This window comes from Xenopus laevis, chromosome 2L (assembly GCF_017654675.1).
Source record: "Xenopus laevis strain J_2021 chromosome 2L, Xenopus_laevis_v10.1, whole genome shotgun sequence".
Taxonomy (NCBI): domain Eukaryota; kingdom Metazoa; phylum Chordata; class Amphibia; order Anura; family Pipidae; genus Xenopus; species Xenopus laevis.
Window position 1 is genome coordinate 38,813,231 of NC_054373.1, and position 13,791 is coordinate 38,827,021.

Sequence of the window (13,791 nt, forward strand, 5' to 3'; positions counted from 1 at the left end):
TTATGAAATGATTTCTGGGATACATGGCTGCAGAATGGCTTAGTATATTCTTATACTCATCATCATTACCATAGTTTTTCTCCATTAAGAACTGTAGGTTATTGTCAGCCTGATGTTATAACCATGTGTCATATGTAGGGATGTGAAAATCTTAGACACCCTTACCCATTACAGACAGGCACATCCCTAATAATATGGACACCTCAGTGGGTCCTTATGGGGACCTTGTGCTTATGTCATCCCTGCAGTTCACACAGTGGATGCTAGAGGCACTGTGGTATAATATAAAAGGGCTTGAAAGCCATGAGGTAGAGGCCATTGCTGCTGAACCTTTCGTCTGTTAGGCCACAGAGGTTAGGGGTGGTGGAACTCATCCTGAGTTTAGTGAAGTGATAGTTATACCCTTTAATAGATCACTCTAGCAGTGATAGATAGGGTATTTAGTTAAGCAGCTCAAAGCTCCGCCGAGGAGATTAGAGGGATTAAGATCCCGGGTATTACTGACCCCATAGTAGGGCCTAAGTGTTAACCTCAGGGAAGTAAGAGTTTCTGAGTTCCACTTAAGGTAATCCTGAAGATTGGGGAAATACCTTCCAACAAGCTGCATTGTTCTCCACATGTACTCCTTACTCCTCAGAGAGTAGTTCTATATTCATACAGTTAGTATATTGTGTTACCTTGATTGATCTCTGTTTTACTCTATGTTTCATGCTCCATGGTGAACTCTGGTTTTGGTTAATAAACTCCGTTTATTGTTTAAGCAAACAAAACTACTGGCGCCCAATCTCTTGTGCATTGCACACAGTTACAGTTACACTACACCCTGCCTCCACCCCGCTGCGAGGGCTTACCCCTGAGAAAGAGAGCTCACCTGTGGTCCCAGCCCACAAAGGAAAGTAGCTAAAACTGTCTTCACATAAAGCAGTTTACTATAGCGCTACACATATATAAAGTTAGAGGACAATGTAGAATTTGTGAAAATGATTTATATATCTCCTATCAAATGAGATTTATTTTTAACTAACAGAATACACAAGGAAGCAATATGTAAAATATAAATGTAATACACACATTTTCAAATAAATGAGGCTTTGAAGGTAGTGTATTAGTAGCTGTGTATTCGTTTTTCCTCCCAGAACCCTCAAATCCAAGCTTTGTTTATTATGGATTAATAAAGGATGGGGTTAAAAAGCAAACCTGTTCCTTTTGTTTGTTTACACCTACATTGGACGATGAGTGGATTGGAGGTAGTGGTAAACGTAATTCAGTTGCTGAGTCTCCCAAACAAGGGTTCATGCTTCATTTAGAAATGGTTCAAGCAACCTATATGCCTCCAAGATCAGGGAAGATTCAGGTGAGGGGGATGCATTCAGTGGTGTAAATAAGCATAGATAAAGTATATAGAAACAGATTTCCTACAAGAAAGTTTCAGGGAACAGAGGTAAGACATTCCAGCAGAATGTACCAGTATTCACTAGTCAAGATAGAGATAAGAGAGGGCTTTGTTTTGCAATTTACTCAGGTTAATAGAGGTATAATAGCCTGGATTATAGTGAATAAAGAACTCCCTCTTGTAAAATTTAAGGATATTTTAAGTTACCGACGAGTTCCGTGACCGTATAAAAGTACGAGGCTGAAGGCCGAGTGTTTTTATACAGGTCATGGAACTCCGAGGTAACTTCTAATATCCTCATATTTTGCAACTGGGGGTACTTTATTTATTATAATACACAAGTTTCAGTGAGTCATGTGACAGAAATGACATCAGAACTCACCGTTTCTAACTGATGACATCAGAACTCACCATTTATAAGGATATAATTTACAAGATATTCATGGCTACCGTGAATATCCTGTAAATCATATCCTTATAAACGGTGACTAGTGATGTCATTTGTTATAAACAGTGAGTAGTGATTTTTTTCACATGACTCACTAAAACATGTATATTATAATAAAGTACCCCATGTTGCAAAATATGAGGATATTAAAAGTTACCTCGGAGTTACCTTCGGCCTCGTGTTTTTATAACAAAACTTATAATATCCTTATAATTTACAAGAGGTACTTCATTCACTATATAAATGTCCACTACCATGTCACCCAAGAGTTAGCAAGGTACCTTCTCCTGGAGTAGGGTTGCCACCTGTCTGGTTGTCACGTGGACAGCCCGGAAGGAAGTTAATGGCATGGCGATTATCGAATTGCTTATCGCCGTGCCACCAGTTTTGCCCCAGATATAATCAGCCCCGACATCACCCACCCCACCTCCGACGTCACAAGTTCTCCCCCGGTGTCACCCGCCTCTCCCCCCTGCCCGGAGTCGAGGAAACAAAAAAGTGGAAGAAGAACTTAAGTTGTAAAACTGTATTTAATGGCATGAATTCGTCAGAATCCCGGCAAAGGGTTCATTTTGAATTTTAATTTTGAAACAGTTCGGGTTTACATTTGTATTTTTGCGTATTTGCTGTATGCCTCAGTTTCATAGGCACATCTAAGATGTGCCGGGAGATTGCGTCAGTCTCTTACCTCCCGGCGCGTCTCTCCAAGAATGTCGGTGCGCAGACACACACTTCCAGGTTCCCGGTCACATTGACGCCTGCGTCATGATGTCATTGAGGGGCGCCGGGTTTGAATTTTGGCGTCAAATCTTCTTTAAAAGGCCAGTCCACCATTTTGAGAATGCCCAAGTTGGTACCAGTTTACTGTTTCTGCCGAAGCGTTTGTTTGTGATTTGAATTCCTGCTTTTTGACTCCTGCCTGACTTTTGACTCTGATACTTGGCGTCTGCCTTGAACCTCTTGCCTGATTCTCAACTACGTCTCCTCTAAATCCTTGCCGGTACCTCGTTTACAAACTTGTTGTTTGTTACGCACCATCTCCTTGTGTTTTCCGCAGCAGAAAGCCCGGGGCCCCAAAAGGGGTGAACACCGTAATCCACAGGGGTCCCCTGTGCATTGTAAGTGTACCCATCACTGAGCAAGGTTCCCGATAACGAGATTGTTACAGCACAATGAAACTGCATACCTGCAATGCTGTCTTACCTTTTTGTACTATAGCTCTATATCAACATATAAGGCTGTGCAAATGATTCTCCTGCTCCACTTTTTTTCATACAGACAGTGACAGTGAAAAAACTAAAGACAGCTTCTAAAACAAATTACAACTTTTTTAAATTTTATAGAAAGTCCATATATATTGTGTCAGTAATGTAGGACTTGTCTTCCATTAGCACCCATGTATTGTACCTCTGCTCAAAAGTATCATGTGGCTCTCAGCAATCGATGTTATGCTACTTTCTGAGAAAATAGGGGTCATCTGAAGATAACCAAGGTCCCATCCATCTCTTTGGCATTGGCTTTGAAGGCAACGTGATGTGCAGAAGCTTTGGGGAACAAAAATATAGTAACATTTGGATAGAAAGGTATTAAGTAATGCTGTCATCTGAACAAATCAATGAAAGAGTCAATATTTCAGAACTCTTCCCCCTTGTGTACTCTTTAGATCCTATTCATATGATTGATCTTTTCTTCTTGCTCGAGTGAATTACACTGTGGAAAAGGCTAAGACTGATTTATTTCTGTTTTTTTTTTTTCTGCTTATAGATGTGGAAGGTGTTTACATTTAACATTTGCTGGACAGGATTAGATTGTGTGATATACTTTGACCTTTATCACAATTCATTATAATGCTGTTTGATACATGAGTTGAATGGACTTTTTCAAGGAATACCTGGTGTGACTCGAGTTGTTATCGACTACAAACCAATACTCTGAATACACCAGAAGACAAAGGAAGAAAAATGCTAGATGTCCCTGATGTCTTTTAGTTTTGTTTCACTGAAGTGAAGATTCCCAGAAGGAAAAAGGGAAGGAAGGTTATTTTTTTTCTTCCACTTACCCATGACCTGTTCTTATTATGGGTCCTTCCTCTGAATTCATCCACTTGGCTTTTTTCCCTTGTTCTTCCACTTTACCTCTAATATGGGAATCAGCACTTTGTACAAACTATACTGCTGTAAACAGTTGTTATTGTAACACCAAAACAACTCCCTATGAACTGTAGGTATGGCGTATTTATCTACCTTAATATTTCCTTTTCTGTAACTTAAATTTGAATTGGTTTTTACTATAAACAGTCAATACAACAATGTCTTGCAACAGGACATTGTCATGGTAATATTAAGCAAAAAGTAACAATGAACCTTAGAAGCCATTTTTAAAAGCATCTCAGTCAAGTAAATCAAAGCTAAAGAAGACATAAGATCTTGGTTGGGACTTGCAGTAGATAATGTTGTGCATTGAATGGATTATGGGTGATAGATTACAACAACAAAATGGTCATAAGAACCAGTTCAGGGAAAGAAGAACAACACATAGGTGTATAAGGAATTGCTGACTGTTGGACAAGAGTGTCCCCTATTCATTTGGTGACATACATATCCCTTCTAAAGCTAGTTTTCAGAAACTGGATTGAAGTTCCCTTTATTCTTGCTTCTGAGAGAGAGGGTCTCTTGGGATTTTTCCAATGCTGGGCTATTGAGTCTGGAATATCAGAGGTCCCTAAATTTTTTTTTTACCCGTGAGCCACATTTACATGTAACAATAGTTGGGGAGTAGTGATGTGCTCGCTGGCCCGACCTCGCACTTCTCTTCCGGCTTATAGCCGCGCGCCTGCTCACCCCGACTGTTTGCGACATCATCAGCGGGGTGGATCGGCGCGGGTCTATAAAAAGAACCCTGAAGTCAGTTCTGGGTGGGCGCAGTCCGAGGGAGGGCGGGTTAGGGCAGGTTGGGGTTTGGGAAAAACCCGACCCGCACATCACTATTGGGGAGCATGCATGCTAAAAAATATTCCTGGGTGATGCAAGATAAGTGTTGTGATTAAGCAGTTGTTAGCCCCTATGTGGACTAGCAGCCTATGGGAGGCTTTATTTGGCAGTTCACCTGGTTTTTATGCAATCAAAACTTGCCTCCAAGCCAGGAATTGAAAAATAAGCACCTGCTTTTAGGCCTCTGGGAGCAACATCCAAGGGGTTGGTGAGCAACATGTTACTCATAAACCAATAGTTGGGGACCACTAGTCTAGATACGGTAAAGATGTAGTTGGTCAGCTTCTGTTACGTGCTGATATTATGATTCAATGGTTTCCACACTAGAGCATTTAAAATGTCTAGTTGTATTATCTGAAGCAATATTGTAAAAAGTAAGCCCTCAAGGCACTGCACATAATATGCTGCAATCACCCACTACCCCACAATTCCTCCAAAAAAGGTGGGAAGAATTTGGGAACATTTTATGAAACTTCACTTGTTCCAATAAGTCAAAGGGTGCTGCTGTGAAACAAAGCCTTGCATGCTGCCATTAAAGGGGTTGTTCACCTTTAAATGAACTTTTAGTATGATGTAGTTAGTGATATTCTGAGACTATTTGAAGTTGGTTTTAATTTTTTAATATTTGTGGTTTTTTGAGTTTAGCTTTTATTGAGCAGCTCTCCAGTTTTCTCTTTCAGCAATGTTGTTCATATGGTCCACATTACTCTAGCAATCATGCTTTGATTTGAATAAGAGACTGGAAAAGGAGAGGCTTGAATAGAAATAGGAGTAATAAAGAGTAGCAATAACAATAAATATGGAGCCTTACAGAGCATTTGTTTTGATTTCAAGAACATAAATATTTAAAAAACTTATATAAAATAAATAATGAAGACCAATTGAAAAGTTGTTGGCCATTCTATAACACACTAAAATTTAACTTAAAAGTGACAAAAATACAATTGACCTTATTTATTTCTTCTCTTTCAACTCCTCTAGAATATGATCTAACTTTCCCTCATTTTATTTACAGAAAAGCCTGCATTTGTGAATTGTGAGACAGTACACAATATATAGTGAATAAATTACCCCCTATTGTAAATTATAACTGATGACATCACTAGTTACCATTTATAAGGATATAATTTACAAGATATTCATGGCTTTTGTGTATTATATAGTGAATAAAGTACCCCCTCTTGTAAAATATAAGGATATTATAAGTTACCGAGGAGTTTCATGACCATATAAAAACACCAAGGTAACTTCTAATATCCTTATATTTTGCAACTGGGGGTACTTTATTTATTACAATACACAAGTTTCAGTGAGTCATGTGACAGAAATGACTTTAGAACTCACCGTTTATAACTCATGACATCAGAACTCACCGTTTATAAGGATATCATTTACAAGATATTCATGGGATATATATATATATATATATATATATATATATATATATATATGTATATATATATATATATATATATATATATATATATATATATATATATATATATATATATATATATATATATATATATATATATATATATATATATATACTCCAACAAAAGATAATAAGAATAAATATAGAATGTTTCCTTGACTCCCAGCATTTTTCCACATCGGAAGGCAATAGAGAAATAGGGGAACTATAGTCCCCATCTGTTTGGGTTTCACACGTTTGACAGTCCTGATTTAGAGAATTTTTTACATGAATATATTCTCAAGATGTATTGGTGCTTAATTTGGCTATCTTAATCTAATTCTACTTGGCCTAGCTTTAAACATATGATGGGCGTTGCATGGTAGAGTCCTGCGCGGGTCCATTTTGTGGAATCCCGACCCGTACCCGCATCCTGCAATCTGCAACCCCGGACCCGCAACCCATATTCTTACCCGCTTGGACCCGCTACCTGACCCGCAACTACCTTATCCGCAACCCAGACCCGCGACCCGCTGACCATCAAGAATCAGGAAGTGGTGTCATTGTAAACCGTAAGTGACATCATCAGAAGTAGGCGTGATCAGAAAAAAAGGAGTAAAACAGGAAGCACTGTCATTGTAAACCGGAAGTGACATCATCGGACGTAGACATGATCAGAAAAAAGGAGTAAAAATTGCTATTGAGAAGACCTGCGGCCCGATCCGCAAACCCGCAGAACTGCTGACCCGCGTCTATACCAGCACCCGGAATTTCTACCCGCAACCCGCTGGGTACCGCAGGTTTTTGCAGGTAACTGCGGTTACCCGACCCGCTGCAGGACTCTATTGCATGGTACTGTTGATTCTGTCCAAAGTACCTTGAAAGGTATTTTTAAACAGTAAAAAAAAGCTTTTTCTCTTGTGAACATTCAATACAAAATATCTATTTTGTGTGGAAGTGAAGGTTTTTTTTTTGGTTTTTTTTAAACATTAAGGCTGAGTGGAGGAATGAGTCAGCTTCTGCTGGTGACAATAGTACATATAATTTTACCATTATTCAAACTACGTATAACACTCCTTTCAGCATGTTACAGCAATTTTGTTTTACCACTGTTGAGAAAAGTACTCCATTTACAATATGTTTTGAGTACAAGCCGTGTTATAATGAGGAGCACACTGACCATTCCCAGACTAAATAAAGGGGTACATTTCTGCAGTTCTGCGCTTTCTGGGACTGTATCAAAAAAGACATCAGTGTCTGCAGAAACCGTTACGTTTTCCAAAACTGTGGAGCGGCCCCTTGTAATGGGACTTAACCTAATGTGCCAATGTGCTTATTTTTTATCCTTTGTATTTCTAAAACTAGCAGGGTGACAGGGTGAACAATATTTTAGCCTTGTTATGCATTAACTATATATATTTTTCGGGGGCGGGGGGACTCCCTTTTCTGGCAGATGTATTACAGCTTACTCATGTAACTGACTCCAGCACAAACAAAATGACTGACTTTGGCGCAAATCCTGCAACTAAGGCAGAGAGTATCTCTGGTGACTTTATAAGAATAAGCTCTAGGGGCTAGGACATACGTGACAAAATTTACGTTGCGTTTTTAAAAAAGCTCAGTTGAGCGCCACTGAAACCACACGCAACACATGTCAACATGCGTTTTGCATGCGTTTTTCAGCACGTAGGTTTCTTTTTCCAACATAAAAAGATAGAAATAGCAAATAGAAAAGCTATTTACATGCAAAATAGAGCAGGAATGATTGTCAATATTTGACGTAATTACGTCACTGGCCTAATACACCGTAAAAACGTATATGCGTCATTTCACGAGAATTTGGATGCCATATTTGAAATACGCTGCGTATTTACGTAAAGTGTAGTTTCAAACTCTCAGATCCCATAGAGTCTATTGATGTGGTAGTTTAGTGCCGTATTGGCGTTTCTGCTGAAAAACGCCAATACTGGTGTCCCGTGGTGGATTTTGGCTTGCAAGCGCCCTGTGAGTTTTGCCATAGTGTGTTTTCCATTAGTTTCAGTTTATGCGTACTTACGCCCGATGGAGCTTTTTTTAAAAACGCAACGTAAAACCGCCACGTCTGACTTTGCCCTAATACATCTTGGGAAAAAAGAGCTCCCCCAAAGGCTGCATTGGACCCATCTGTCATTCGTCAGAATCCCAACTCCTGCATGAAGAGAGAATGAAGAGAGATGCTGAAATTGGGAGAGCAAGATTAACTTGATTATTTCAGAAATGGGTTGCTGACAGACAGTATAACCAGAGGCATGGCCTGCTATATAGTGATGATGGCTCTGTGTATAATTTAGGATTTGCCTGATGTACAGTAGATAGTAATAATAATATAGGTAAAAAAACTATGTAAATCTAAATCTGTCAGATTTTGTTCTAAAGACATTATTAAAGTCAATGTTTGTATAACTTAGAAATTGCAAAGCAAAGCACATTTTCTGCCTTTATACACATATATATTTCTAAGATTACTTTGAAGGCTTAGCATAAGCTGTTTTACTTTTAAAAGTAGAGCTTTAAAGCTTCTCTCTGAGCCATGTGTAGGATTTTTTTTTTTTTGACAGTTAACTGGTTTATATAAAAGAGGCTCATATAACTTTGATAGGAGCTTATATAGGCACAGGAATACACCCGGTAAGCCACCATACATTAATTGCTTGCATTCATCTATACAAATGGTGTGCTTCAATTTGCCTATTTGAGTGCATGAGGCTCAATTTTACAGTACAGGTAAGAAATGTATTATCTTGGATGACCGGGGTTTTTTTTTGGATAAGGAATCTTTCTGTAGTTTGGATCTCCATACCTCAAGTTTGCTATCATTTAGGGGCAGATTTATCAAGGGTCAAATTTCGAGGGGTTAAATCCCTCGAAATTCGACTAGGGAATAGAATCGAATAGGGCATTCGGGTGAATTTACACGCCGGCGAGTAGTCGAATGGGCGAATATTCGATTCAAATATTTGATTGAAGGATTTTCATTCGATCGAATGCCTTTTTCTTCAATCAAAAACTTAGAAAAAAAGCCTATGGGACTCTCCCATAGGCTTTTAAAGCAATTCGGTAGGTTTTAGGGGGCGAAGTAGGGGGTCGAAGTATTTTTAAAAGAGACAGTACTTCGACTATCGAATGGGCGAATAGTCGCAGCGTTTTTGCACTCGATCTATTCGAATCATTCTACTCAGGCGAATTTACGCCAATTCGATAGTCGAGGAGCACAAAAAACACCTCGAAATTCAAAGTTTTTTTCATTCGAATCCTTCACTCGAGCTTAGTAAATGTGCCCCTTAAACATTAAGTGGGTTATTTGTCAAATGTCAAATTTCTGAGTTTTTATACCTCGAATCAGGACCGGACTTGGAGCCAAAATACTGTAGGCCCTGCAATTCCAAATACACAGAGGCCCAAACAGCCCCCCACCAGCCCAATAAATAGGAAGTGTCTATGGCAACTTAAAGCAGCTCCAGTCTCGGCCTGCCTCAAACTCACAACTTGAATGGTTTCTAATTTAAGAAAAAACTCAAATGGAAAAGACTTGAATCAGCGAGTTCGGAATTAACAACCGCCGAAAATTTAAATGAATCGAGTTTTTGTCAGTAAAAATTTCGAATTGCTCAAATTGTTTGTGTTTTCGGGCAAAACCCTCAGATAAACAAATGAACATCGTGAAGGCTATTAACATCTTCAAATGGTTCAATGGACCTCAGCCACTGACTCTTACATGACCTCGAAAAGGTTTTAGATGGTGTATTTTTGGATTCGAGCTATTTATAGGGACGGGGTATAATAAATGTCAAAAAAATTTAGGGTTTTTTTTTAACCTGAAAATGTGACTTTTGACCAAAAAATTCTACTCAAAAAGTCTACAACATAATTTGAACGTTGATAAACCTGCCCCAAAATGAACCCAAAAGGATTGTTTTGCCACCAATTTGGATTTGTGCGGCTTAGTTACCATTAAGTACAAGGTACTGTTTTATTACAAAGAAATAAAGAATCATTTTTAAAAATTAGATTTATTTGCTTACAATGAACTCAATAGGGGATGTCCTTCCATAATTCAGAGCTTTCTGTATGATAGGTTTCCGGATGAGGGATCCCATGCCCTTTGACATAACTGAGACAGTAAATACATAGCTTCCTTTGCATCAGTTAATTGAAGAGTGTGGGGTTGTTCACCTTTGAGATAACTTTTAGTATGATATAGAGAGTGATATTCTGAGACAATTTGCAATTGGTTTTGATTTTTTAATATTAAAGGTTTTTGACTTATTTAGCTTTTTATTGAGCGGCTCTTCAATTTGCATCTTAACCAATCTGGTAACTAGGTTCCAAATGCCCCTAGCAACCATGCACTGATTTGAACAAGAGACTGGAATATGAATAGGAGAGGCCTGAATAGAAAGATGAGTAATAAAAAGTAACAATAAAAATACATTTGTAGCCTTACAGAGCATTTGTTTTTTAGAAGGGGTCAGCGACGCCCATTTGAAAGCTGCAAAGAGTCCGAAGAAAAAGGCAAATAACTATAAAAATAAATAATGAAAACAAATGGAAAAGTTGCTTCGAATTGACCTTTCTATAACATAATAAAAATTACCTTAAAGGTGAACCCCCCTTTAATACATGTCCACATCTTACCAACATGCCACCCCTTACTTTACTACCTATTTACTAAGAGTGCTAATCTTTGGTATTGGATGTAAAATCTTGAATCAAATTGGGGGCATTTACAATTACACTGGTAGAGAATGTTGCATTGACGGCTGAACTTTGCAATCTTTTAGCAAGTGACCACTAAAGCCTTTTGAAACAAAGGCGCAAAGCGAATGGATTAATTAATGAAATGAGCATCTCATGAAAAAAAAAAAGTCATTGACTTTAATATTTGCCTATTATGAATACTTGATATAGGAATAATTGTTTTTCCACTTTTGCATGCAGCTACTGCTATTCTCCGCATGGTGCGTATGCTCAGAGCAAGCTCGCCCTGGTGATGTTCACCTATTGCTTACAACGTCAGCTGTCTGAAGATGGGTGCTACGTAACTGCCAATGCGGTGGATCCCGGAGTCGTGAATACTGACCTCTACCGGAATGTGTGCTGGCCAGGCAGGCTGGTGAAGTGGTTGACAGCATGGCTGTTTTTTAAGGTATGAAACAATCGGTGTGTAATTTAAGAGATCTCATCATCGAAGGTGAAAAAGTACCCTTTGGTGTATGGTAGGTATAAAGTTGGCCACAGATGTAGAGATGCAGTATATTCAGACCAATAATGGTGTGCTGCAATCTCCAGACCTGCCACTAACCATTCAGATCAACTAAAGTAGTAAAAGAACAAATCAGGCGATGTTATGTCTGACAAATAGTAGTGACAGTCACCCATTGATATCGTCAGACAATATATGCAGAGACATTATCAAAAATGTTCTAATCTGTCCTATCATCATGGCACAAAAAATGTTGGGACACTCCACTCTCCAAAACTCATACGGATCCTCAATTCTGTATATGGCCAGCTTAAAGGATAATTCAATCATCAACTAAAAAAAAACCTATCCCCCTAACCTACGTAGACTCCCCCCAACCTATCTCCCCCTCCAGGGAAATGCCCCTAACTTTTTACTTACCCCTCGGTGCAGATTCAGGGATCACAGTTCACGGCAGCCATCTTCCGGGTCTTCGTGTCTTCTTCCGGCGTTTCTGCAATTTCCGTCCATTTCAACGCATGCAGCTGTGTGAACCGGGAAATTGCTGCAAACTGCGCATGCACCAACTTGCTGGTCTCAGTCACAGATAACTGGAAGATGGCGGCCGTGAACTGTGATCCCTGAATCTGAACCGAGGGGTAAGTAAAAAGTTAGGGGCATTTCCCCTACCTACGTAGGGTAGGGGGGTAGGGTTTTTATTAGCTAATTCTAATTCTCCTTTAAGGCAGGAAGCATGTACAAATTATGTGTTCCAGGAAAACTATACCCCCAAAATGAATACTTAAGCAACAGATTTATATCAAATTAAGTGGCATATTAAAGAATCTTATAAAACTGGAATATATTCCTTTTTATATATATATATATATATATATATATATATATATATATATATATATATATATATATATATATATATATATATATATTCCTTATTGCCCTTTTACATCTCTTGCCTTGAACCACCATTTCATGATGTCTGTGTGCTGCCTCAGAGATCAGCTGACCAGAAATACTGCAGCTCTAACTGTAACAGGAAGAAACGAGGAAGCAAAAGACAAAACTCTGTCTGTTTATTGGCTCATGTGACTTAACATGTATGGTTTGTGTGTGTGCTCCATGAATCCTACGATCCCTACTATCCCAGGGGGCAGGACTTATCTTTTAAAATCGCTGTTTTCTATTTAGGATTACCCAATGGCACATATTACTAAAAAAAGCATATTATTATAAAAATGGTTTATTCACAAGAAGCAGGGTTTTACATATGATCTGTTTTATGCAATATATTTTTATAGAGACCTACATTGCTCAGAGGGTATAGTTTTCCTTTAATTACCTATGGGAGGAGTCTGACAGCTTTCTCTTCTGGTTACCTCCATCCTTACTGCCTTCTTGTGCCTACCCCTCTGGTTGTGCCACCTCCTTGTTTCAGTGGGTAGGAGGTTGGGTTGCTGGTAAAGCTGCTCTGGTTGGATAAGAGATCCTAACTGGTAAGAATTTTGCAAATCACAGGTGTGGGAAAGGGCCCAGTATATCTGACTTATGCTGACTTCTACTCTAAATAGAATATTACACTGGTATATGTAGAGTTACAACACTTATCATTAGTCAGGTATGGGAATGGGATCCATTATCTGGAAACCAGTTATCGAGAAAGCTTTGAATTACGGAAAGGCCTCCCATAGACTCCATTTTATCCAAATATTTAACTTTTAAAAAGGATTTTCTTTTTCTCTGTAATAAAAATAATAATAATCTCTCTGTTATAATAATACAGATCCAAACTAAGATATAATTAACCCTTATTGGAAGCAAAACCAGCCGATTGGGTTTATTTCATCTTTACATGCGGAACACAGGATAAATCTAGAGTGATCATAAACACTCAATGATTTAAGCAGATCCATTATCTGGAAACCTGTAATCCTAAAAACATGATAGCCATCTCCCATAGACTCCATTTCAATCAAATAATTCTGATTTTAAAAAAATGAATTAAAATTAACCCTTAATGGAAGCAAAACCAGCCTATTGGGTTTATTTAATGTTTACATGATTTTGTACACTTAATTTATGGAGATCCAAATTACAGAAAGATCTGTTATCCAAAAAACTGAAGTTCCTGAGTATTCTGTATTTGTACACAACCATGGCCTGACAAGCAGCTGATTTCAGTCTATGAGGGTCAGTGTCAGCTACTCTGGTAATGTGTTTTTGGACACAGCACTTAAAGGGATGGCTCACCTTTTCATTAATTTTTAGTATGTTATAGAATGGCTGATACTAAGCAGCTTTTCAATT

General features: G+C 38.5%; 1 protein-coding gene across 3 annotated transcripts in view; it reads left to right on the forward strand.

The window, feature by feature from the left end:
* dhrsx.L (dehydrogenase/reductase (SDR family) X-linked L homeolog) overlaps positions 1-13,791 on the forward strand; it is a 207,637-nt gene that overhangs the window by 152,189 nt on the left and 41,657 nt on the right. For all 3 annotated transcript variants that reach the window (XM_041581031.1, XM_041581032.1, NM_001093891.2), the window contains one exon: positions 11,223-11,430. In XM_041581031.1, the coding sequence (XP_041436965.1) occupies positions 11,223-11,430 (208 nt within the window). The remainder of the gene's footprint in view (positions 1-11,222; positions 11,431-13,791) is intronic.